Below are 25,822 nucleotides of genomic sequence, written 5' to 3'. Positions count from 1 at the left end.
TTTTTAACTAGACATTGTCAAATTTTAAGACATTAGACAGTATTAAAAACAATTTTATGGCAATTAAAAAAAAAATAAATAAGAAACGTTGTGATAAATAAAATTGAAGTTTTTCAGTTAAAAAGGGTATTTTGTTTTCGGGCGCAAAATTAATTTTATTAAAAAAGGATTAGAAAGTAAAAAATTTTTTAAAGCAGTTTTTCTGTTGTCTAAATACCATTAAAGTCAATTAATTAAACCAAACCCTAATTTTAAATCGAAGCTCTGACAGCTCTATTGTTAAGGTGGTATTTTCTCGCGGTTCACATTCTGGCCACACTGCTCCATCTTACATCGTCACGGACGCAGCACTATCGCAAATTCGTAGCCCATTTATAATTCAGCAAAGACGTCAATTACCGAGCCAGCGAACAGAAAAGCCTCAAGCTGGCGGAGAAAAAGGTTCAGATGGCGCTATGCCAGACATCGGTGGTGAGTGTGAATCCTGGATCTGCTGAAATCTTGGATCTGTGTAATCGCGGCGGATGAAATGCATCCGACATATGGAAGACTGTGCTGCCAGGAGCAAAAGTGCCTCCTCCTCCTCCTCCTTTCGCCCACGCGGGAAAGTGAAAGTTTTCTTCGTGGGCATGGCGGAGATACTATACCACTAATATTACCGAAATACGAGATACCAAAACTGCAACCTCGTCTGTCCGTCTGTCTGTCTGTCTGTGTGCTTCAGTGCGTGCTTCTGCGTGTCTGCCTGTTTTTCAGTGTATTAGTGCGTTTAATGCCTTGCATTTTGTATTTCTTGTTTTTTGGGACACGGAGTAGTAGTTCCAACTCCCTTGGGGTTTATCATTAGCGGTAATGTATTTAATGCGTAGCGTGTGCCATTATCAGCATTTAGGAGCCACTTATCACTCCCTGATAAAGCAAAAATACGTACTGTTGCTGTAGTAGCCACAGCGTCGCATTCCGCGGTACCGGTACATTATCTTATATGCATACCCGCATATGTGTACCTTATATATGAACATACATGCCTGTACATATATGTATACCTATACTAAATTATTTTCTGGAAACAAATAATTTACACACCTTATTTGCAATTTGCATATATTACAGCTGCGACTGATGTATTAATAGGGGTTTAAAAAAACACGTCCACTCAGATGATAACAAAATTTATTTATTTTTTAGCATGCTTACTAATCGTTAGTGACTTAATAGTGACTTTATAATAAAACTCAGCTGTTTTACGGAAAACAGTTGATATCGTTAGACCTACGACTGTATGTTCATTAATTTCAGCGATCAGTGATAATATAATGAGCGTTTTAATCAACACAAACACAGATATTTCCCCCCTGATTGTTCGTGCATTTCGAATTTAATTATACAAATTAAGCATTAACCAGCACTTCTTTTTTCCCCCCGCAGCTGAAGGTGTATCATGCCGTGATCGAGGACGTCATCACAAATGTGCGGGATGCTTTCCTCGATGAGGGCGTCGACGAACAGGTGTTGCAGGAGATGAAGCAGATCTGGCGCAACAAGTTGCTGGCCAGCAAGGCCGTCGAGCTGACCCCAGATCCCAGCGACGGCTCCCACCCACCGCCCATCGTGGCCAACAATCCAAAGGTAAAATACAGCCCATGATCCTTTTGGTGGATAAATTCATTTCGCATTCTTGTGCCATTTGTATGTATGTGATAGGGATCATTATCACTAATTATTTTACAAATTCACTTTTTATACACGTGTTTTAACTATTTAATCTCGTTCCTGTTCGTGTAAACAATTTATATGAAACAAAGATGTATGTTCCAGAAAATATGTTATAAAAGCACATAACAATTTACTCGAATTTAATAGGTCCAAATCATTCCTTTATTACTATGTTACTACTTTACCCTTAAGGCAATCCGACTAAGATCTCTTGCTTTATCTTCCTTATGTTCAACAACTTGAACCACAACAATGCTACTGCGCCTCACCAACAACATCGACTAATGCGCTGCTTTACACATCATCAAAATCCATTCAAATATCCACTAATTTCCATCCGCCTACACACCCAAACGCATACATCGACTGCAGAGCACCAAGGTAAAGCCATCTGTCCGCGAAAGACAATCCCGAATTAGACCCACTAATCGCCTATCACTTTGCAGGCAGCCAATGCCAAGGCCAAAAAGGCCGCCGCCGCCTCCGCGGCCACATCACAGCCCCTGATCGTCGGCAGCAGCTCCTCGCTGGTGGCGCTTAAGTCGCCCGCTGGCATGGCCACTGGCAGCGGGATCAAGAACGGACTGGTGCCGATTAAGCAGGAAGTTAACTCACAGAACCCGCCGCCACTGCATCCCACTTCGGGGGCAGCGCTGCTGCAGAAACAACAGCAGGCGGCGAGCGGTGGACAGGCTCCCATTCCAATTGTGGCCACACTGGATCCCAACCGCATCATGCCCGTTAACGTGAGTCAAATCAGGGATATAAAACGTAAACCCAATCTAAATTGAACACCGGATCTTGCAGATCACGCTGCCATCGCCAGCCGGCTCTGCCAGTTCGGAATCTCGAGTGCTCACCATTCAAGTGCCTGCGTCGGCGCTGCAGGAGAATCAGCTAACCCAAATACTGACGGCCCACCTGATTTCGTCCATCATGTCCTTGCCCACCACCTTGGCCTCGTCCGTGCTGCAGCAGCACGTAAATGCGGCCCTGAGCAGCGCCAATCACCAGAGTAATTATAATTATTTCCCTACCAGACTCTTTAATAATTCTTGCCTTTTGTAAATATTAGAAAATCTAGCGGCTGCCAAGCAATTGGACGGAGCCCTGGACTCCTCCGATGAGGATGAATCCGAGGAGAGCGACGACAACATCGACAATGATGATGACGATGATCTGGACAAAGACGATGATGAGGATGTGGAGCACGAAGATGCCGCCGAGGAGGAGCCCCTCAACAGCGAAGACGATGTCACTGACGAAGACTCCGCCGAAATGTTCGATACGGACAACGTGATCGTCTGTCAGTATGATAAGGTAAGCCATAAGAAACGCATTCTTTGGTTGGAGATGATTATATTAAAACTTGTCCACAGATCACCAGGTCACGAAACAAATGGAAATTCTATCTCAAAGATGGCATAATGAACATGCGTGGCAAGGACTACGTGTTCCAAAAATCAAATGGAGACGCCGAGTGGTAATGACAGCTTACAAAAGAGCGCGGCGGCAGTGTGAATATATATAAACAAAAGACATCAAACAAAGAGCCTCATCGAATGCGCCTTCAGCCCTGGACATAAGCTAACCAGACAGGAAAACATGACCAAGCGACAGCCTTTATAACAGGAAGCAAAGAACTCGGGCCGACAATGTATCTTATTTTAGTTTCATCTGTTTTGTATACGCTAGCTAAAAAGCGAGTTGTGTTGCAATTAACCATCTCAATTAAATGTATTAAGTAGAACGCCGCATAAATTTTGTGTCAATAAAATGAAACACTTGTGAAAGTTATCATCGTGTTTTAATATTGTTTAGGAGAATAACAGAAGCAGCAGTTTTTAATAAATACAAAAAACTTCCTTCTAGAAAATGAAATTAACATTCTAGCAGCCAAAATATTTCTAGAGTATTATTTGTCCATGACGACTAGTATTCAAAAAGGACCTTTTTTTCTCCAGAATATACATAATTTTGGTTGCCCAATATTGACAAAGTTAATATAAATCCAATAATCATCATCTCATCTTTTTACAATTAACAAACAGTTGGCCATCATTGAAAGTATGTATGTATTTATTTATAGACATGTACACGCTATTACGCTACATGCGCACTTCGATCTTGCAGTTAAGGAGTACAGCATTTTACATTTCAACACTTACAACAACAGCGCGGCTAATTGTTAAGGGTCGCATCCTATGTATAACTCTCATTGTACACTCACTGTGTGGTCATCTATCGTCGATCTATGTACATACATACATGCACTTATCCGGTCGGGCACATCCTTGTTGCCTTATCGCCTAAACAATCTAAGTAATGACTAAAGATGCGTGGGGGTCTGGCTTACGATCGTAAAACTAATGAAGATGTCGCAGAGTTTCTACGTGTGCGTGTGTGATTGTGTGGGTGTTTTGTTGTGTTTCGTGTGTGGATTGTTGATTGTTGTTCTCTAGTTTATTATAATTCAATCGAAAGTGAGATGGGCTTGGTTATCGTTCACAATTTATACAAGGTCTCCTCTCTCAGAGCGCTATATCGCCATTATAGACAATCGAAATATGGGTAAAAGTAAGTTTAAAACAATTTATAATATAGCACAACTCTCGCTCCTAGGTTAGCCCTATTTGGTTTTGCCCGCAAACAAACTCGTGCTAAGCACCAAGCCGAAGAATTGTCCTCCGGGTGTCATTGCAGGACAAGCCTTGCACGTACACAATGATATAACTGCCTAATTAAACATTAAGTCGTCAGTAGCGCGATGTTGATTTCCTTGACCATCTTGACGCGGTGCAGCATCCGCTGCAGTGCATCCTGCCCCAGAGCCTGCGTCGAATACCAAACGGGGGAGTCGGGCACACAGGAGCGTTCAGGCTGCAGATAAAACACATCGTTGCGGGTCTTCACGCTCTCGGGACTACCGAAATAAAACAAATACTATTAGCACTCGTTGATCGTTGTATCATCTGGCAAAGTACTGACCATTTAGAGAGATAAAATTCGTAAAGGCGGACGGGACATCGCAGCGGGTTCTCCTCGTTCTCCTGCTGCTCGTAGACCTTCTTCTTCCGTGGATTTGCATCTGTTTAAATACATTTAAATACAAATAAGTTTCCCACGTTTTATTCAATCAAAATTTTAGTTTCGACTTACCCAGACCCGCCTGCGGTGGATAGAATCGTAAGAGCACGTTTCGTGAGCCAGGAACTTTGGAATTCTGTGATGAGCGCTTCCAGTGCTTCATTATATGGGAGAAGGATAGCTGCATGTGCTCCTCCACGGTCTAAAAAACATAAATGTTGCTCAAGCCAAAAGGAAGTGCGTTTTGATATTTCTTACCGTCAGATTAAAGTGTTTTGTGTTGAAGAACATGAGCGTGCTGAGCAGAACATGCGGGGAATGAGCGCCTAGTTGCTTGCACTCCCACAAATGCTCCTCCTCCACGCGAGTGACAATGTATTCTAAGTAGGGAAAGAACGTTATTAAATCGGTAAACTAACAAAACTCCTATCCGTTCTACTTACGCGAATCGTTGTAAAGCACGGAGAACTTGCGCGCCACCTCATCCAGGCACTCCGTAAACCGCTCATAATATGGATCATAAAATATGTTGTCTATGCGTCCATTCACATACAGATATTGCTGGATTCCTGCACATAGTAATGCAAAACTTCAATAAAGGCATATGTTTTGAGGTAAAACCTAAAGCTACTGACCCAGTACAAGGTAGTAGATGGTGTCGGGCGCATATTCCGTGCCGTTGGGCTTGCGCACCTCCTTGACGAAGAGGCAAAGGGAGTAGTTCAGCTCGTCGGCGGTCATCTGAAGCAGCTCCGTCTTGAAGGGACGCCGGCGCATCGAGCTCTTCTCTATGTCCGCATTCTTGGTCATCACCCACTGCTTCCACGCGTTCACGCCGAAGGTGTACTTCAGGAACATCTGGGCGTCGGGCTTCTCCTGCGGCTGCTGTGCCTGCTGCGACTGCTGCTGCAGGGCGGAGTGGTCCATTTCGCTGCCCCGCTGCCTCTTCACCGGCGAACGGCTATTGCGGTTGGGCGAATCCATGACTGCGCCGACGCCTCGCTTGCGCCCGCGTGGGGTTCTACAAGTAATAGAATTCAAACACATAAGTATTGAACTAGGTTAGCATTATTCTGTTCTCACCGCTGCGTAGCATCGAGCATGTGATGTTGCTGGTCCAGGTGATGCACTCCCATCTGACCCATGCCGTCGTGGGACATCGGCGATTGGCTGCTAATCGTGTTGGCCGTCATCGACGTCTCCAGATCCACGGTCGAGGTCTGGTGGTGATTGTCGTAATCACCCGTGGCCATTTTGAGGGCGATCTGTAGCATGTCGTCGCCGTAGGGATTGTGTCCGCCACCACTGACATCCACTACCTGCTGTTGCTGCTGCTGCTGGGCCACGGACTCCAAGCTGTTCTGATACTGCAGCGTGACCAGACCAGGATCCGGCTTGATCTCGTTGTCCGAATCGGAGTCCGACTCGTGCTTCTCCTCGGCCACCATTTCGGCCATCATTAGCAGCTCCGCCTCCAGCGGATCCTCCGGCATCTTGTCCTGAATCTTCTTGATCTCCTTGAGAATGCCTTGCGAGGTGTTGCGCGTGGTGGGTATGAAAATGGGCACGGGGATTGGAAGCGGAATGGGCACGGGTACGGGGAACGGCATTGAGTACATGTACATCGGTTGCGGCAAAAAGATCGGCACCGGAACCGGGATGAGCACCTTGTTGGAGTAGTCCTTCTCCGTCTGGGTGGCACAATCGCGCACGTCCGGGGTGCACTGCTCGCCCGTGGACACAGTCATGGGCTTGCAGCTGATGTTTACGTTCCGCACGGCCTTGGGATATGGTGGCACTGTGATGATCTTGGTCTCCGACACCGTAGGCGGTCCGAAGTCCATGGTAGTGGTGGTATTTCGCCTGCCCCCGATCCCCGCGTGGAGACTGGACGGCGGGATGGGCGACGGCGACCGTACCGAGTAGTCCACATGCTTACGTGGTCTTCCGCGAGGCGCTGGCGCATGAGCCACCGGCATGGGAAGCGGTGGCGGTGAGGTTCCCGATTCCCGGGGACGACCACGCTTGCGTCTCACCGTCACATTGCCAATCCGGGCCTCGGTTTCGCCGCTGGCCAGTGACTGAACAGTGGATATAACCGGTAGCATGGTGCCGGTACCGGATTTCTTGGCTCCAGCTCCAGCATTCTTTCCAACCTGTAAGTGAAAGGAGTAAAAGTTAATTTAGAATTAATTAAAATGAAAGAATTAAAGTAAATAAGGACCCACAATGCTTTTGATTTTAGTCAATATTAATTATTATTATAATCTTTAAGGAGAATATGTACTGAAGTCCTCTTTAAGAGGAAACTCTACAGAAAGCTGCAGTATTTCTTTTATAAATTGACATTTTATACTTCGCATTGCAACACTAATAAATACCAAAACACTGAACATTCTGAAGACAAACATCAAAAATATCTTAAATTTTTAAAAGACAATATTAGTCCCATCCTGTAATTGCACTTGACCCACCTGTTGATGGGATAACTTCAGCTTCACCCGCTTGGGCAGACCCGTGGGGAAGGGTGCAGCATTTTTACTTCCGCGAGAGGAGTTGCCCTGCTGCTGGGACTTTGAGCTGCTGCTGGCGGCGCCACTGCCGCTGGGGGGCAGGTCGCTGTCCAGTGTGAGGGGGGCGCGGGCGAACTGGTTCTGGAACTGCATCACGCACTGGTAGGTGCAGAAGTTGCGCATGGAGGCGTCCGACATGGTCAGGTGATACTGCGGCGTATTGAAGTTGGCACAGTTGTCGCATTTGGTCACCGCGCGGGCGGAGATATTGCAGCTGACGCCGTGCATGGTCAGACAATTGATGGAGCAGGTGAGCGTCTCCTGGTCCTGCTGCCCGCCCACCTGGTATATCATGTCAAAGTTGTACTTTTTCACTTTGCACCATTGGCAGGACACGATGTGCCGATTGACAATGATGTAGACGTTGATGCAGACTCGCGAGCAGAAGACCTTGGGCGACTGTTGTTCGTTGTAGATGGTGTACGACTCGGCGCTCCGCCGCTCAAAGTATTTGGAGCACATGGCACACGGATCGGCGTTCACATTGCTCACAAACTTGAAGGCCGAGAAGCAGGGATTTGAGCAGAAGTAGTGCTCTCTGTCCTCCAAAAGCATCTCCACCCGCACTGGCTTCTCGTTGTTGCACACACCGCACACATCGGTGCGCAGTTTTCGGCGCGGATTGCACATACCGTCGTAGCGACGCAGACAGGCCTGGGAGCAGAAGTCCTTGAACTGATCCTTGTCGCCCACCGGGGCCAGGAAGCCCTCCTGTCCGCCGCTGATGTCCTTCTGGCAGCAGGAGCACGTCTTCAGGCCCTTCTTGAAGGTGTTCAGGCATCCGGCGCAGCAGAACTGCCGCACATCGAAGCCAAATCGCACGCAATACTTGCCCAGGGCTGTGGAGCTCACCTCCTGCTTGCAGGTCTCGCAGCTGGCGCCGATCGTGCGCTGATAGCTGCCCAGGCACACCTCATTGCAAAAGTCCATGGTCTCCCACATGAGCTGCTTCTCGTTGGCATTGATCTCCGCCTCGCAGTCAGGCGCAGCGCCTCCTGAAGCTCTCGATCCTGTCCAGGCGCGCCGTCTCCGCCTCGGCCAGAGTCCTGGCCACCACGCTGCTCTCGGTCCGCTTGCTGGGCGAGTTTTGTGGCGGCTGCAGCGTTGTGGCGCCAATGTTGCGCACTCGGATCGAGTGGCGCTTCAGCTTGAACTTGTCCGGTTCCTCTGCGTTGAGCAGATTGAAACAGTCGTCGTTGCAGATGTAGAAGACGTCCTGATCCTGCTTGATGAAGTACTTGCACCGCGTCTGCTCCTTGCACTGCAGGCAATCATTCGCGTTGGCGGGAGTGGCTTCCTCCTCAGCTCCTTCCTCTGCCTCCTCAGCGGCGCCCTCTTCTCGGACCACCTCCTCTACCAGAAACTTCTTGCGTCGCACAAAGTACTTGCCGGGCTGATCGGCCAGCAGGGCATTAACACAGGCGGTGTCGCAGATGTACTCAAACCCGGTGGGAGCAAGCTCTTGTGGTGCGTCCTCCTCTGCATTTTCCTCCTCCTTGTCTTTGTCCTTCTCTTTGTCTTTGTCCTCTGCCTCTTCGGATCGCTTGAACCGGAAGCCACAATTCTTTTCGTTGCCGCACTGCTTGCACTTCTGCGCGCTGCCAACGATCCAACTGATGATGGTTTTCGGCGTGGCCCCCAGTTCACCCGCTGCACCGCTGTAGGATTCCTCAGCCGTGGGCTCGTCTGCATCTGCATCTACATCCGGAGCATCGCCGGCGGCCTCCTCTTCGTTGGCCACGGCATCGGTTCCGTCGTCTGCGAGGGAGAGTGAATTTTCGTTAGTTTTCTTCATTGAAATGCAACAAACCTGCTCTACAATCAACAGGTGGTTAACACAAACTATAGACATAGCTTAAATTAATTTTTATCAATTTATAGCCAAAAATCTGTATAATTTTAAGATTTTGTAAATTCCGAAATGCGATTTAAGCAATTAATTAATTAATTTTGCCGAATCAAAAATGATGTAAAGAATTATAATTTAATTTAAACCAAAACTTGTGCGCCTTAATTAGGAAAACACATGCTAAGAGCAAATAAAATCACTACAGAACAAAATTTGGTAAAAAAAAAGGCTTAAAAATGTAGCTGAATTTAATTCAAAAGCAGTAAGAAAAAAAGATGGTACCGTCATTAAACTAAAATTTTTAACAAAGCGTTTCAATAATTGCTCATAATGCACACAAATCAAATGGTTAGTGACTTTCGCCCAGCTATAAACCCAATCTGCTCACCTTCGGCAATTTCTAATGCCGCCGCCTTAGCTCCAGCTTGAGCATCTGCAGGCAAAATGGATAGAGTAGATGTGGGATGGGACATTTGGGTGTTAGTCTGGAGACATACCATTTGGAGTAGACGGAGACTCGTTGGTTGGGTCCACCACAGCAGCGCTATCGTCTTCCGGATCAATGGGGGCATCGGTTTGGGACTTCCCATCGTTATCGGGTGACTTCGAATGCCGCTCCTCCGCCTCCTCCTCTTCGGCGGCCTTCTCGGCGTTCTCGCGGGCCAGTTCTTTCTCGGCTTCGGTCACCTCGGTCTCCTGATCGTCGGGAATGAGGCAAACGTCAGATTCCTCTGGTTCCAGCACATTTTCAACAGTGTCTGTAATTTTGAAAAGTTTCCAAATACATAGTTTAAATAATCAAAGAACAGAAACATTTATAAATGCTCACCATCGCCATGTTCGGCCTCTCCAGCTTCCTCTGCTGCTTCTTCGACCTGTTCCGACTCCGCATCGGCATCCAGATTGTCATCTTCATCGCCGGCCGTCTCCTTCTCGGTGTCTTCTTGATCTTGGCCCGTGTCCTGCTCTTCTAAACTAGTGTCCACCTCGTCACGACCCTCTGGCAGCTCTGCATCCTCGCCCAGGTGCGAATCTCCGCCTACGGAATGCATTTCCACATCATCCGCCGCCTCGGGTTCGAGTGCTGTTTCCTCTTCTGCTTCTGGATCGGCTTCTGGATCAGCTTCGGGATCAGCTTCTCCCTCTGGCTCCGCCTCGCCTTCCCCATCGTCCACATCCATGGCCTCGGGTGAGGCGGGGCCACCATCCACTGCATCTGCTTCGGCAGCGGCCGCCTCCTCCTCCTCCGCGGTGGCTTGCAGGGCATCAGTCTCCTCCTCCTCCGCCTCCTCCTGGTCTTCCTGTGGATCTACACTAACCGCTTCTGTTTGTGGCTGCTCATCCTCGGCGGCGAGTGGCTCCTCAGAGGGCTGTGGCTCCTCGGCGGGTAGCGGCTCCCCGGCGGGCTCCTCTTCTGCCTCAACAGGATCTTCCTGTGGACTGGCCGCCTTATCCTGCGACTGGTGGTCATCGGCTTCTAGGGAGCCCTCCGAGATCTGCTCGAACTCTTCCTCCGGCTCCTTGGCCGCGTCCCCTGGAGGGGGTTCGCTTTCCTGGGCCACTGCATCCTCTGCTGGCGGGGAAGCAGGTGTGTCCAGAGTCTCAGGCGCCGCTGGTGTCTGCTCCTGCTCTTGATCCTGATCCTCCGGCCGGGGGGTGGCCGACTCCGGACGCGCATTGGAATCGGCGCCGAACGAATCTAAACTGGATATCTCCTCCATTTCTGTTTGATTGTTAAGCGATGCTAGCGTTGTGCGCTTGTTTATATAGACATGAACTGCAGAAAACAAACAACAAATGGTTAGTAGCAAATTCGCCAACTATCGATAACTATCGCTGCGGGCGGACTATCGGCTAGCCAGGGCCTCACACCATTGCCGCCTAAAATGTGTACACACACACGCACAGGCTCACCGACGCACACAAACACAGGGGCCCACGGTACAGTGCACGAAAAAACAAAACATGCGCCTCCCGAAAAAAGGGAGAAAAAAATCGGAGGAGACTGTGTCTGTATGCGCCGATTACATAGCAATTAATATTACTGCACTTGCATTATCTTCCTGGCCGCGATGCACTGCGTTGGCGCCTCTTTTTCGTATTGATATTTGAGGATTTCGGACACCCAAAAGATGCACGAGTGTGGTAAGGAAAGCGCGTCTGTTGCCGCAATTAACTGCCTTTCATCGCTGCACGCTTGCACACATCATTAACGGTCGCTCACGGTTCGCGCAAAACTTGAGTAAAAAGATAAAAACACCTTTTTGCACTGTGCAATTTTCTAGTTTTCTGGCCACTGTGTAATTTTTCGGCTTTATGCGAGTAAAATGGCGCACCAGTGTACCAAATGCGGCCCTCGCATAACGATAACGCGTTGGCCTCGCCAGTCGGTATATACCGCAAAACACCGCGAATTGTAGTGCTAAATAATACCACAATCGAAAATGAGACGGGTTGGCAGCGCCGGTCGTTTAATTTTGAAAAATATGTGTACATAAGTTGTTATCTGTTTATAAGCAATTATTGTCAGGTCTCTCATTTTTGGAATTTCCCTAAGATTTTTTGAGAAAGCGTCTTATTGGATGATAGCACTATGTATATTTCAAGTAGAAGATTGTAATTTGTATTTTGTTTTACACCTTGGGAATAACGCTTTTAAATATTTAAATACATTTAGAATCATTTCCTAGAATATTCCGCAGAAACCTATAAAATACGAAGCATCAAGGTTTTTTTTTTAGGTTTACTCTATTAGGATAAAATATTTATGATATAATTCCTAAAACTTGCTAATATTCCCTTCGGAATCCAAAAGAACGTCGGGAAAGTATTTGATGATCTTGGTAAAGTGCGGAAAATTTTGGGTGTTTGCGAAAGTAATATCGTTGGTCTGCTGATACTGCTTCACAATGGTTATTAGATCATCCAGGGGCACCAGCTCCTCCACCAGCCAATGCTGGATCACATAGTTCAGGGCGTAGACCTGCAGTCTCATTAAACTGGGCACCTGGGTGAGGTTTCCGGCATGCTCCATGATTTTCTGTAGGAGATTAGCTAGTTAAATAGGTGTCTTTAGTGGTTGTTTAACCACCTCCATGCAAACCCGCTCCAAATCGATGATGTTGTGCCGGAATGCCAGGTCCAAAGCAGGGAATATCTCATCCAAGGGCCATTCCTGCTGCTTAAGTCTCTCGGAAAAGGAGATCAGGAGTTCCGGCATGTTGTAGGCGCAGGACAGGATGAAGATGTCGCCTAATAACGGCAACTGCACCAGCGACGAGGTCACCTCGAAGGTGTATATGAACTCCAGGAAGATCTCCACGCTCTCGGGGGAAACTCCATTGATCTGGAGCACACCGTTCCACTGCTTGTTCTGGTACACATCCTGCTCCAGTTTCTCGGAGGCGGTGGCCAGGAAAATCCGGTGGCAGTCGAACTTCTTGTAGCAGACATTGGCCACCGAATCCTCGGATTCGGAACCGGGGGATTTGTTCAGAACATGCACCTGGCAGTCGGCATCGGCTCCACTGCGAAAGTACTCCAATCGGCGGGTCCTACTCGTGGTGGGAGTGGTCTCATCAACCAGCTCTGTCTGTGGTTTTCGAAAAGCATCCCTGAAATCCGAGTCCAAAATCGAGTCCACATTCGATGCTATGGTGGCCCGCGGTGTAACCGGAGTTTTTCTCTTGGATGATGGGCGTGAGGTGCCCCTATCTGATTCTCGGAAACCTTTTCGCCGAGTATCCTCTTCGGAATCTGGTTGCAGATCCTTTTCTGCCTCCTTCTCGGTGGCCCTTTTAGCAAGCGGAGTATTTGTCGTGGATGATGAGGGTGTGCTGCCCTCATCCCCATCGGTATCTGGTGGCATTTCCTTCTTTGCCTCCTCCTCCTCCTCCGCATCCAAGTAGATACTTTGAGCAGTGGGCTTTTTCTCGGGACTTCGCGGGCTGCTCATGCCGGTGCCCTCTTCCCAGGAGTCTGACATTCCAGCCAGGGAAACCGAAACCCCAATTTCGTATTCCAAATTCTGAGCTATGTAGAAACACACACACACACACACACACCCTAAAAAATCCCCAGTCACTATGAACTGCAAACTACGTCGTCTGGAACTCCTGCGCAATGGCCGAAATGCGGACTGCGAGCTGCATGTCTGGTATCCGGATAGGGTGGATGGTAAGCGGGGCCAGCGAATCTTCCGGTGCCACCAGGTAATGCTCGTCTCCGCCTCCGGGGAATTCGAGCGGCTGATCAGGGATCCCGAGTTTGGGAAAAACAAGAACGTGATCAGCGTGGAGGACGCCTCGCCCACCGCCTACGAAGCCCTGCTCCTCTATATATACACTTACGAAGTCTGCAACGCGGTCACCATCGACATGTGTGGTGACCTCATGCACCTCGCACAGCGCTACAACATGCTGGACTTCATCGACTGCTATATAGAGAAGCTGGCCAACCAGGAGTGGCCCATGGAGGTGGTGCTGCAAGTCTTCCACCTGGCCAGTGAACACAATCATCCGGCTTTAATGGATCTCGTGGCGAAGGTAAGGAAACCTTGCGGTCAATGCCTTATTCAGGAAAGTAAGTGAAAAAAGCTTTTCAAAAAAATAGGAAAAATGTACATGTCCTTTATTACCATGCAAAATTGAAAACGGGATAAACTTTATTTTTTATAATAAAAATTGAAAACAAAATTTATATTTTGAAATAATAATTTTTATGTCCCATATTATTTTGTAAAATAAGCTTTAGTTGTCAAGTTTAATAATACGAATTGAAAATAAAAATGTAATGCAAATAGCTCTTAAACCAATGAGTGTAATACTAAACTTGAAATATATTTGTGATCTCTGATGCAATCAATACCTTTGATATAAGATAGGTTTAAATTGGTGCATAAATATTAAGTAGTTTATTTTCATTTCGTATGCTTACTTCGTTATTGAACTGTAAATTGATCCTTCGATTTATGCAATTTCATTCCTTTTTAGAAAACTAGATTGACTTGTTTTAATAGGTACTTCAAAGTACAGAATTTTTTTTTCATTTCTTAGGCCAAAACTTCTTATTAAATTCAATTGATCCCTAGATTTGTATCATTCCATGGGGTTACAATTAAATCTTCTTAAATTATACCTTTTCAGAAAATCCTGCCCATAGCCACTCAAGTTCTCAAAGACCAATCCTTTTTGAAGTTAAGTCTTGAGGAGCTCAGGGCTCTGATGGTCATCCTAAAAAGGGAAGGAGTGCTTTCCGACCACCAACTGCTGGACTCGCTGAGGAACTACCAGGAGGTGAACGACATACGCTACAACAATATGGAGCAGTTCCAGCAGTTTGTGGAGGTGACTCAAATATTCGCCAACGTGCTTTTCGAGCTCCTTTTCGAGGTGGACGGCACCTTGGTCCTGCCCGAAGACGAGGCGTTCTTGACCAGAGAAGTCGGCTCGGACACCTCGGTTTACCAAAGAAGCAGTCCGTAGCCAGTTTAGATTACATATCTAGAGGGATCATTTATTGGAGAGTGGAAAAAAAGGGCGCTGGGGCAAAACAAACAAAATCGCATTCGGATCGGCTTATACAATAAATACTATAACATTATATTAATACCCGCCAGGGCCGAGGCCAGTGCAACAAAATAATCTTACAAATCAATCAACGGATGATGCGGTCTGCCTGCAATCCTAGGAAGCCGTGGTCATGGGCATGCGCACTTCCAGCGGCACCATGACCACATCGCCATCAGCATCGCCATCAGCATCGCCATCGGCATCGCCATCATCATCGCCATCAGCATCGCCATCGGCATCGCCAACGGCATCGCCATCGGCAGTCTTCGTCAATCACTAAGCTGCTCGGCTTAACGCTTAGGAAGTCGTCGCTGTCCAGGATCACGTCCTCCTCGTCCCCGCTGTCGGAGATCTCCAGGTCGTGCTCCATCCGGTGTCCGTTGCTCTGGGGCAGCTCCAGTTCCGTCGTCTTGGCGGGCACAGCTGCTGGCTGAGCCGCTGCATCGGCGTTGATTTCCAGCCCGGTGGTGTTGGTCTCGAACTTGCAGACCACCGCGATGCGCAGGTTGACGATCAGCGAGTAGAGCTTCACGGCCGGGCCCACCTTGAGCTTCAGGTACTTGTCCAACTCGTGGCGCCCCAACATCAGCAGCGCCCTGCCATCGATGTCCTGCTCGAAGATCGCCTTGGCAATGTCCACGGAGTCCAGGGCGCGCTCTATGCACTCGTACACATCCCAATTGGTCCAGTGCAGCGGGTTGCTGCGCACCTGGTCCAAGTCGAAGGCGCTGTTCTGCTGCCAGAGGCGGTAGTTTTGCAGGAACTGTGGCCCGTAGTCCTTCACATAGGACTTGGCTATGTCCAGGCTGCGGTGATCGAGTGTCGTCTCCTCCGCCTCTACCTTCGCCTCCTGCTTCTGTTCTTTTACAACCTTTCCCTGACGCGGAGGCGTCTTGCGCTTGGCCTCCACCTTAACTTCGGCCTTCTCCGGCTGGGCGGCCTCATCCTTGACGGCCTGCTTGGCCTCCGAACTGGCTCGCTTTGGTTTCTTCGCCCAGCCTCGACGGATCATGTCGGGCGCCACGCGGGGCGGCTTGACCGTCTTGGAGCGCCACTGGCGCCAGTTCTCCGGCGCATACGGGCAGCAATCTCGCAGAGCGTGCACATTGAGGTTGAAGCGCTTGGCATTGCCATAGCCCCGACAGCCCTCCACGTCGCACGGCATCAGGGACTTGGTCTGCAGGTAGCCGGGCGGCGTTTCCAGCTCGTGCGAGGTGGCCTCGCACCAGCCGATGGGATGCAGATCCGGACTGTCGTCCTCCAGCCAGAAGTAGTACTCCGTGGGCCAGCAGTCCAGGTGCAGTTGGACGCGGTAGCCCTTGCGCGTGACCACTGTGGCCGGACGTATGAGGCTGGGATTGCGCTGGTCCACCACCTCGAGCTTCATGCGTGCCTGGTACTCCATGGGCTGGCGTGGCGCTGAACAGCTCCTTCGAGGCGGCCGTTCCGCCCACCTTTGATATGTAGTCCGGCCAGTTGAACTCCGACTTCTGGAAGTCGGGCGGAACGATCAGCTGCTGGCGACCCTCGTGCCAGCCGCACGGATGGATGTACGGCGAGCTGACGTGCACCCACAGGTCGTAGCAGTCGTCCCAGCCATCGAAGTGCACGCGAATGCGCTCGTCCAGGATATCCGTCACCGTGGCCACGCACAGCTTGCCCGTGTCGTTCAGGTCCTCCGCCTCGAGATGCATGCCCACGGCGAATCCGTTGCGCACTCCCGCCTGCGTCCGCTTGTTCAAGTGCGCAAAGAGCGACCGCGGAGCCGCCTTGCCGCCCGTCTTCACCAGGTAGCGGCTCCAGCTGAAGCGTTCCGAACTGTAGTCCTTGGGCGCCTGCAGCACCCGGGCCGTCTCGTCGCACCAGCCCGGCGGAAAGATGTCCTGCGAGTCGGCATTCAACCAGAAGTCGTACATGGAAGAGTAGCCGTCAAAGGTGAGCTTCAGCCGGTAGCCACGCACCTCGGCAATGCTGCACACACAGAACAGGGAGCAGTTCTCCGGGTCGATGGCCTCCAGCTTCATGCCGCGCTCGAAGCAATTGGGGCTGATGGGGAACGGGTTGAGGAACAGGTGGATGGGCGCCGCCACATCCTTGCCCTTGGCCTTGAGGTACTCGCTCCAGCGGAATGGCTTTCGGGCCTTCTGCTTGGGACGCTGCTGCAGCAGCTGTTCTTGTATGGCGGCCAGGGATTTCGATTGCGACTTCTGGCTTGCGTTGGCCTGAGGTTTCTCTGGTGGGTCTAATGCCGCCACAGCTGCCGGCTCCGCTTGGGTGCGGCTCATCTTGCTATCCTTCTGCGAGCTCTGCGGCAGGCGACGCTTCTGGGCGCGACGCACACAGCACATGGAGCAGTAATCTGCGGGAAGAGAAATTGTTTAGTATTTGCGGGTGCAATGGAAAGCTCGCGGTTACTCACGTGGTGCCAGGAAGTCGGCGGCGGGACCGTGGCAGTTGCAGCGTTGGCACAAATACAGCAGCGGATGGATGCTGCCCGAGGGCCTCCGGCCAGGACGATCGAACAGGGCCCGCTCGAAGTAGGCCGCCGGACCTTGGCGCGGCTCGCAGCGCTCGTTGAGTTGCAGCAGGTTAAAGTGGTTCAGCTCGAACCGCATGGTGGAGTTCTGCAGGTTGGCCGGCTGCTGGCCACGCCACTTCAACATGGACAGGTTCTGCATCATGCTCTTCTTCAGGCCAGCGGCCTTGCTGCCGGGCGAGGCCACCACATCATGGTCATAGGATTTCTTGCCATTCTTCAGAGATGGACGCATCGGTGTCGCTTGGTTTGGACGGCGACGGGGCCGTGTCCGAGGCACTAGAGCCACCGGGAGAGGAGGAGGTGAAGGAGGACTTGGGCGGAGTTGTGGGCACCTGCTCCTCGCAGCGCAGCGAGCGCTCAAAGTCCTCCTTGGACAGCGGCAGGGATTCCGCCTTGATAATGCTTATGCCAGGCGGCAGACTCAGTTGCTCCTCCAATTTGTTCGTGGTCGGCGCACAGATCTCCTCCACATCGCTGCTGGATGAGCTGCCACTGGCACAGGAGGAGATGGTCGTCACGCAGGAGTCCTTACGCACCGGTTTCGTTTTGGCTGCTGATCTGCTGGTGGCGGAAATGGTTATCCCAGCGGGCAGAATGGGCATCACAATCTCTTTTTTTTGGGCTTCTCCACTGGATGCTTCTTCTCTGGATGGTTCTCCTCCTCGCTCTCGTCGTCATCTTCTATGGTGATGGTCTCGATGGGAGCACTGGGCTGCTCAATTACATCCACCTCCTTGGCCATAATGGCCACCGAGTGGCGTCGCTCGTTGTTTAATATGGGCGAGGTCGGCTGGATGGCCACAAAGGATTTGGAGCGCTGCAGCTTGGGTGATCCCTTGGGCGAGATGGTTTCTTTTGGCACCGGCTCCATCAGCTTGGCTGGTGGTTCCTTGGGCTCCTTAACTGGCTCAGTCGGGGTAACCTCCAGCGGTTTGGGAGTGGGCTTTGGCGTGGGTTTGGCCATGTCCTTCTCTGTGGCTTTTGTTTCTGTCGTCACAATGGGTTTATCCTGGCTGGACAGCGGCAGTTCCTTTGTGAGTGGTATTTTAGCCTTAATCAGGCTCTTGCCGTTATTGGTGGGTAGCTCCTCCGCGACTACGGGCATGGCCTTAACCGGAATAACTGCCTTGACTTGTTGGCTATTATTAATATTGTTGTTGTTGTTGTTGTTGTTGTTATGGTTGTTAAGCTGTGAGGTCCTTTCCTTATCCTCGCCACTGCTCTTGGCCAAGGGCATGTCCAGCTTCTTCACATGATTCGCCTTGTGCAGAACCAAAGAATTTGGATTGGCCTTGACCTGGTTGAACTTCAGACGCAACTTGTCCACCGCCACCTTGCTGAGTATGAGTGGAGCACGTGGCTTGAGGGGATTAGCCAGCAAGGAGATTTGCGCCGGACCGGTGCTTGGAATTTGGACAGGTGCTGCAAGGTTGGGCAAATGGAAAAAGAAGAGAAGATACAAAATTAGCAAATGACTTTTCCTTTAATTAGTCACCCCTACTGATCCTCCGCCAAAACCCCGCCCCCGATGCTCCAAAAATCTTCTCCTCTTATTGCAGCTGCAAAAACCTGATCGTCATCATCATTGTTGCTGTTTTTGCTGTTGCTGTTACTGTTGTTGTTGATGTTGTTGTTGTTGTTGTTGCGGCTACCCCGCCTTTTGCATATTGCTATTGATAAAACCAGCATATATAGAAGAATAATACATTGGTTTTTATTGTTTTTGTGTAATTTGTTTTAATCATTGCTGGCCCTCTTTTTTTGGAACGAAACGTTATTCAGTTTATATCCGAAACTGGCACACGCACACAAAACCTATTAACTCGGCTGGTTCCAAACAGTTTTTGGTGTTATGAAATGTGCAGCAGTCGAGTAGCAACTGAAAACTAAACCCGCAGCAATGCGAACAACGAAAGTAAACTATAAAGATTGCCCCGCTCACACACACTCACACGCACACACCCGAGTATTCCCCATTTTCCATTTTCCATTTTCCGGATTGCTTTGAGATCGGTATCCGTTCGGATGGGAACGAACCCTTCTATTTGTCCTATAGCTTATATAACTTGGAAGGGGGGGAAAACCCGACCTTCTACACTCACCCGCTTGCAATTTCTGTGGAAGCTCTGTTTTGTTCAGTAGTGTTAGTGCAGCTCCACCGGGTCCACCTGCTCCTCCTCCTCCTCCTCCCCCTCCCAATCCTCCGGCAGCTGCAACTGGCGTCATGGTGGCCATGCCATTGCTGTGGATTGTCAGGCTGTTCTTGCTCAAAGGTGTCCCGGAACGTATGACCACTGGCTGGGGATTGGATGCACCTCCACCGAGAAGCGTGGCCTTCCGATTGTTGGCCAAAATGGCCACAAGTGGCTGGTTGGAATTGCTAGAAGATGGCAGCAGTTGGAACAGGGGAGCAGATCCAGCGCCACCAGCTGCAGATCCTGCCGTGGTCTTTAGGGAATTGGGCACGATGTTGACTGCCGTCAGTTTGGATTTCAGCGGTTGCACATTGCTGATGGTGATGTTGCAGGTTTTGTTCGCCGCTCCCATGGATGCGAGGGGCAGGAAGCGCAGCTCATCCTTGCGCGGCGCCAGGGTCAGCAGGCTGTTTGAGTTTCCGCCGGAGATGGCGACGCCATTGGCGGTTGCTCCTCCATTTACATTTCCATTTCCATTTCCAGGCGACACCGAGATGGACAACTCGCGCTGGAGCTGCTTGGCCTCCGCGGTGGCCATCGTCAAAGGGATCATTAAGATTTTCGATCGTAGTCCCTATTATATTTCAATTTTCGCAACGGAATCGGGCACAAAATAATTCAACACAAATTTCTTCCCCGTTTCGCGTCTTTACAATTTTTGTACGTTGAGGCGCACAAAAGTTTTTGGCATTTTACACTCTGCACTGGGTTTAGTATTTTTTTTTTTTGTATTCCTCCTTTTCACTCAAATCTTTGTCGATTTTGACAGTTGTATGTAGCTCGTTTAATTAGTTTTACGGTCTTCTTGGCTAATCAATTTTTACATTTTTCAAATAGCACTTCTTTCAGGTTTTTTAAATTAAAGTTATTAGTTTCGCGCGTTTATTTGCACTCATTATGTGTATTTCTTGATTCGGTATAATACTAAATGGTGGTATTATTTAATGCCTAAATTGGCGAGTTGGTTTAAAAATATTTACGGTTACTTTGTGTTTACGATTGAAGCTGAAAAGGGTAAAAACAGTTTTATTGTTAAGATATTTGGTTTGTTTATAAATTGGTTCGTTGGTTTATGATAAATACTTAAGTTTCTTTAAAGTTGACGCTAAAAATGTCCCAGACCCTAGCAATATTAAAATGACATATTTATGTTTTCTCTTTATCAGAAATACTATTGATAACATTAAAATCTGCTTGTAATTAGTTATAACAGCCAGATTAATTATATTTCTTTTTTTTCTCACTTCAGACAAATTCCCCGCGGCCATTTGGCTTAAATTCCGTTGCCCGCCTACGGTCACACTAGATATATATTGAATTTTGATACCATTTTTAGTTATGCTGCCTTAAGATTTATGTTATCTCAAAAATGACCCGCCCCTATTTATAGCCCCTTGAGACATTATATCCCCACTAATGGGATTATGAGGAACTAACAACCGAAAATCCAAGCCCGATCTACCTGTCTCACAATGTTACGTAGCTGCCCAATGTCACAAGAACATAAACCGTCTTATCTGGTTTGGTGTTCTTAGGTGGCGATTTTTGCAAGTTTTAGATGGCCTTTGTGTTTAGTTTTTCCCTTTTAAAAAAGTCTAAACCTCCGATTCCCAGAATCCAACTGTTGACTTACCTCAGGCAATTCCGTTTTGCCGCGGAGCGAAATGAAATGTACAGCCTCGAGAGGATGTGGAAACCAGGATATTGGGATGCTGTTCGTGGCGAGGACACGGCTGAAATGACAGACCTTCAGGACATCAGGTCGCGAATGTCAACTTAATGGCATGAAAACGCTTACCTGCTTTATCCGTTTTGATTGTTGTTGCGAGGGTGTTAAATGCGTTCGACCTCGTACAAACAATTGTGGCGTACTTGGTGCGAAAACGAAAACTCACTGAAAACAGCCGTAAATACGGCACAGTTCCAGCACACTTTTCACAAACTTCAGAAACAAGGCGGTTTCACTGAACCTCTCGGGGAATTCCAGACCGAACTCCTTTGGAAACGGAAGCGTTCTGTCCAGCGATATTAAAACTGCAAAAGCATGTGTGTATTTTAATTTCTATGATCGAACGGCTCAGGTGGCAACTCTGGTCTCCGCCTGGTGTCGGTTATTTTGAAAAGGCGGAAGTAAAACGGTAATAAATTCTTGAATTTCCGTTTTCTAAAAACAATAATGAAAATGGTTTACAGAATAGCCACCAATTTGTAAATAATTTGCAAAAGTAAGCGTTCTGGGCGCTTAAAATTTCTAAACAAAACTTAGGGGAAAACTAGCTTAAATTCTTAGTGTAAGGTTACTTTTCCGAAATACTTACAAGGTAAAAGATTTGTTTATTAAACATCTGATAGCATCTAAATACACTTTATACACTTTCTGTATAGGTTCTTTTAAATATTTGTTTTAAGAGCACAAATTACAGCTGCTTCTTCTTCCTTTCAAACTTGTGATAGTATTGGAAAGTGCCGGTTTTACTGAACAACGGCAGCACCCGCTGCCAGTGCTGCTTAACCTCCCGTGGACCAAGCCAAAGTGGTAGTTTTCTTTTTTCTTGTCAATTTAAAAGAGAAAAATCGGCGAAAGCTAATTGATTAAAGGTTATAAACAACATAAGAGATCCCTATTCACTGCCAGCCATGTCTTTATTAAACAATGACGATAGTATTCCCAACATGGACGAGGATCCACTGGGTGAGTTAAATTTAATGGGTGTGGGCGAGTCCCAAATGATGATGTTATCAATTGTTATTGCCTCTAAAAAACAGTGGTCATTCCGGATGACGAACCCTCGACGACTGGGCATATGCCGAGTGGAAGATCCATGGACTCGCTCCGTTCCTCCTTCACTAACCGTAGTTCCACACCAGATTCTTCGCACAATTCGCTGGAGGCCATGGAAATGGCCCAAGACGATCGGGAGGAGAAGGCCCGCCTGATTACGCAGGTCCTGGAGCTCCAAAATACTCTAGATGACCTGTCGCAACGCGTCGACTCCGTCAAGGAGGAGAATCTCAAGCTGCGCTCCGAGAACCAAGTGCTGGGCCAGTACATCGAGAACCTGATGTCGGCCTCCTCAGTGTTCCAGTCCACCAGTCCGAGTGCAACCAAAAAGAAATAATCATAATCCTCATCCCACCGGAACTGGAAACCAAAAACCATCTCAAATATGCCTTCTCGTTCACGCTAGAGCTACATACATATAATCTTTAACACTCGAAATTAAGCTATTGCAATGTTGTTTGAGTTGCCCAATTGTCGAATTTGTCTTTGTTTAGGCTTAAGCTGATGGCGCGCTATGTATTTTATACATAAAAGTAATTTATTTATATAGATAATTAATAAATCAATAATATTCCAAAGCAATTGAAGGATTTAAAAATGGGTATAATGGGCTGGCAACACTGACCAGCCAGCTGTTCGTTGTCGCGAAACTACAAATTTATTTGGGAGATGTATAATATATTAAGTTAAATGCCGTTTTCTTTTATTTTTGCATTAAATTGTTACATTTTTATATTGAAGAATCATATAATTAATAACACCATACATTTAATTTCAAATAATAGGGCTGCCACCTGTGCGCCAGCCTGGCAGCCCTGGTCAGCCAGCTGTTCGTCGTGGTCGTGCAACAACATATTTAGCAGCGAGCTGGATAATCTATTTTTGTATTCGGAAAACGTAGAAAGCGAGTAAAAGTCGTAGGCCCTGCGCTGGGAAAATCGAAAACTGTCCGAAAACACTGGAAAAATAAAGAAACTGCACGTTGGCCGACACAAGAACAACTTAACCTGGAAGAAAAGTGATTGCGAAATACGCTCCAAGAGGTGTGTGTTTGTGTGTTTAGTGATTTGTGTCTGTGTGTGTGTGGGGAAAACAAAACATTTGCGCTGTAGTTGTTGCTCTTAAAAATAAATATTTAAGAGGGAAAATCCCATATAGATCGCTGTTAACGAAAATCACACATTTAGCTGGCCTTTCTTTGTATTTGGAGACTCTTTTCCTCCTGCTCGCGTCTATGGAAAAGCAACTGCAGACAGTTGACAGTGTTGTAAAGCGTCTCACACACATACGCTGCATTTATTATTTTTAATATGCACTTTATTTTGAATACCCCCCTCCGCCCACCGAACCACCCCCCCGGACCGCCCACGCATTTGCGTCAACAAAAGGAAGCCAGACGTCATAATCGCATCTACTTGGAAGCGCTGCCGTTTTCAACATTTTATGGCGGAAGCAACAGCCGTCAATTTGTAATTGAAGAGCACATTCGAAGAAACATACAATCCCCGCCAGCAACGGCCACCAGCAACATGTTTTGACCTTCCACTCGGAATAGCTGGAGCGCCCGCTGCTCTTCTCTGTTCCCCCTGGTCTCCTCGTCATCCGTTTCAACGCATCAGCCCTTCGTAACAAGCACAAAGCCACAGCACATAAGCCATGTCCTTCTCCGACTTCGACGCCATCTACGAGGATGAGCAGCTGGACGACCTGGAGCACTTCCAGGACCAGACGGTGGCGCCCGTCCAGGAACCTATCATCATTCGCGGCGCAGGCAACATGACGGTGTAAGTGGGTCTTGAATTCAGTACAGTAAACAAGCGATTAGGGCAACACCAGCGAGAACACAGATAGAGTTTGGATTTTAACCCCATTCAGAAAGACAGTAGTATTATCTGCACTTTACATAATTCAATGATGAATACAGTTGCGGTCAAAATAACAGAATTTTGATTTACCATCATTTAAAACAGGATATATTTTGATTTAAAATAATACTAGTTTAGCTCAAACTTAAATAATCAAGTGATTACAAGTTTAGAAATTTGAAATGTTTAATTGCTTACACAATGTTTAAATCAAATTCATTAAAAGTTCTAATTTTTTGAAATATTTAGCATATGAAGAAATTTAAACATATAAAAGTCAAATGAGAAGTATTGAATAAAATAATTTTTTTTACTATGATTTCAAACAGGTAATATTTGAATAAAAAAAAACAAATCAATGTAATAGTGAAATGGTCATCAATTGATTACAAGTACACACAATTTGTTTTCCAATTTTGAATATATTTCATCCAATTCAAATTCAAATTAAGTTTGATAATTTTAATTTTGAGAAATGTTTGTGATCTAGAGAAGTACAAATATTATAAAAAGAATCGCAAGAATGTTTATAAAAACGGACCACAGCTGAGTGCGTAGCGTTGCTTGTAATGAGTGTTGTGCATACCTAGTTGAAATGTAGTTCAAGGTCATCGCCACCTAATTTCGACATAGACTTTGATATTGATACCACTTGACCCAATTTTTTTTTGGAAAGGTGGGATTGGTGCCCCAGCTGTCAATTATAGACAGGTTGCATAAGAGATGAGTCAGGGCAGAATGATAGCATTGCACGCCAATTACCAATACTAATTCCACTTTTTTCCCATGCACACTAACAGATTTGGCCTGAGCAATCGCTTTAACGCGGAGTTCCCTTGCGGTCTGCTGTCCCGAGTGGCTCCCGAGGAGTTCAAGGCGACGGTGGGCCGGATTAACGGAGTGCTGAAAAAATCCCTGCCGGTCAACGTCAAGTGGCTCTTCTGCGGATGTGTCTGCTGTTGCTGCACGCTCGGCTGTTCCCTTTGGCCCGTCATCTGTCTCAGCAAACGCGTAAGATTAATTTAAACATCCAGAGAGATCATGTAATCCAAACAGAAAACCCTTTCGCATTGCAGACACAACTCACTCTGGACAAACTGTTCGAATGGGAAAATAATCATCTATATCATAAGCTGGGCCTGCACTGGCGACTGCATAAGCAACAATGTGATTCCAATTCCATGATGGAGTATGTTATTTTAATTGAATTTATACCCAAAACGCCCATCTACCGGCCCGACTAAATTCCGGTTAGGCAGAGGGGCGTGGGCACGGTATCGCGGGGTCGTAATGGTAATTGTAAAATAAACACTAGCTGCTAACACTTTGCTTTAGGCGTTTACGGCTCGTGCTAAACGGCAGAGAGTAGGAGAAGTACACTAATCCATAGGACAGGCAGGCACAGCACACAATGGATGGGCATTTCCTAATTTAGTGCACCCGCAGAATGTCGTATTAAGCTATTACTATTTAATTTTTGCTAAAATCCTAGCCAGTAAGAATGATTTCTCGTAACTTTAGGGCGCTTTACTTCCCTGATTTGGTTTAGTTGTAAATTCCAATTTGTTTTTCAAACTAATGCAATATTATTAAATATATTTCTTGATAGGAAATTAAAATTGATTTACAAGAGATGTGTTTTTTTT

The 25,822-nt window shown here is 47.6% G+C and overlaps 7 protein-coding genes across 9 annotated transcripts; 4 read left to right on the top strand and 3 right to left on the bottom strand.

The window, feature by feature from the left end:
• Window positions 1-293: 293 nt before the first annotated feature.
• LOC128252955 (transcription initiation factor IIA subunit 1) lies at window positions 294-3,509 on the top strand. 2 transcript variants are annotated; one of them, XM_052981189.1, is made up of 7 exons: window positions 294-471; window positions 1,429-1,629; window positions 2,089-2,097; window positions 2,163-2,462; window positions 2,524-2,731; window positions 2,792-3,036; window positions 3,096-3,509. In XM_052981189.1, the coding sequence occupies exons 1-7, from the start codon at window positions 448-450 to the stop codon at window positions 3,201-3,203; spliced, it is 1,095 nt and encodes a 364-aa protein (XP_052837149.1). In that variant the 5' UTR covers window positions 294-447; the 3' UTR covers window positions 3,204-3,509. The 2 variants fall into 2 exon arrangements, with proteins under 2 accessions (XP_052837149.1, XP_052837150.1); XM_052981190.1 differs by lacking the exon at window positions 2,089-2,097.
• Window positions 3,510-3,774: 265 nt separating this feature from the next.
• Window positions 3,775-11,597, bottom strand: LOC128252954 (zinc finger MYM-type protein 4). Its single transcript, XM_052981188.1, is given in 13 exon segments — window positions 3,775-4,639; window positions 4,705-4,804; window positions 4,876-5,005; window positions 5,062-5,183; window positions 5,247-5,372; window positions 5,439-5,824; window positions 5,887-6,959; window positions 7,278-8,357; window positions 8,359-9,134; window positions 9,614-9,658; window positions 9,723-9,983; window positions 10,055-11,002; window positions 11,280-11,597. Coding segments are annotated over 12 exon segments (5,166 nt in total). The 5' UTR covers window positions 10,947-11,002; window positions 11,280-11,597; the 3' UTR covers window positions 3,775-4,464.
• Window positions 11,598-12,004: 407 nt separating this feature from the next.
• LOC128251914 (uncharacterized) lies at window positions 12,005-13,300 on the bottom strand. The gene is made up of 2 exons (XM_052979172.1): window positions 12,317-13,300; window positions 12,005-12,265 (listed from the first exon to the last, which is right to left on the bottom strand). The coding sequence occupies exons 1-2, from the start codon at window positions 13,208-13,210 to the stop codon at window positions 12,005-12,007; spliced, it is 1,155 nt and encodes a 384-aa protein (XP_052835132.1). The 5' UTR covers window positions 13,211-13,300.
• On the top strand, window positions 13,230-14,824 carry LOC128251915 (uncharacterized). Its single transcript, XM_052979173.1, has 2 exons — window positions 13,230-13,769; window positions 14,370-14,824. The coding sequence occupies exons 1-2, from the start codon at window positions 13,311-13,313 to the stop codon at window positions 14,706-14,708; spliced, it is 798 nt and encodes a 265-aa protein (XP_052835133.1). The 5' UTR covers window positions 13,230-13,310; the 3' UTR covers window positions 14,709-14,824.
• Window positions 14,757-21,636, bottom strand: LOC128251911 (uncharacterized). Its single transcript, XM_052979169.1, is given in 8 exon segments — window positions 14,757-16,212; window positions 16,214-17,154; window positions 17,215-17,570; window positions 17,572-17,938; window positions 17,941-18,756; window positions 19,437-20,534; window positions 21,163-21,262; window positions 21,328-21,636. Coding segments are annotated over 6 exon segments (4,323 nt in total). The 5' UTR covers window positions 20,083-20,534; window positions 21,163-21,262; window positions 21,328-21,636; the 3' UTR covers window positions 14,757-15,015.
• Window positions 21,637-22,006: 370 nt separating this feature from the next.
• On the top strand, window positions 22,007-22,893 carry LOC128251918 (short coiled-coil protein B). Its single transcript, XM_052979178.1, has 2 exons — window positions 22,007-22,221; window positions 22,296-22,893. The coding sequence occupies exons 1-2, from the start codon at window positions 22,167-22,169 to the stop codon at window positions 22,646-22,648; spliced, it is 408 nt and encodes a 135-aa protein (XP_052835138.1). The 5' UTR covers window positions 22,007-22,166; the 3' UTR covers window positions 22,649-22,893.
• Window positions 22,894-23,118: 225 nt separating this feature from the next.
• Window positions 23,119-25,799, top strand: LOC128251917 (cysteine-rich hydrophobic domain-containing protein 2). Of its 2 annotated transcripts, none has more exons than XM_052979177.1 (4): window positions 23,119-23,354; window positions 23,704-24,095; window positions 24,977-25,187; window positions 25,253-25,799. In XM_052979177.1, exons 2-4 carry the CDS (start codon window positions 23,968-23,970, stop codon window positions 25,418-25,420), a joined length of 507 nt encoding a protein of 168 aa, XP_052835137.1. In that variant the 5' UTR covers window positions 23,119-23,354; window positions 23,704-23,967; the 3' UTR covers window positions 25,421-25,799. The 2 variants fall into 2 exon arrangements, with proteins under 2 accessions (XP_052835137.1, XP_052835135.1); XM_052979175.1 differs by having other exon boundaries at window positions 23,700-24,095.
• Window positions 25,800-25,822: the final 23 nt, after the last annotated feature.

This window comes from Drosophila gunungcola, chromosome 3R (genome assembly GCF_025200985.1).
Source record: "Drosophila gunungcola strain Sukarami chromosome 3R, Dgunungcola_SK_2, whole genome shotgun sequence".
NCBI classification, from domain to species: Eukaryota; Metazoa; Arthropoda; class Insecta; order Diptera; family Drosophilidae; genus Drosophila; species Drosophila gunungcola.
Note: the sequence above shows the minus strand (reverse complement) of the source record. Positions and strands in the feature narration are given on the sequence as shown.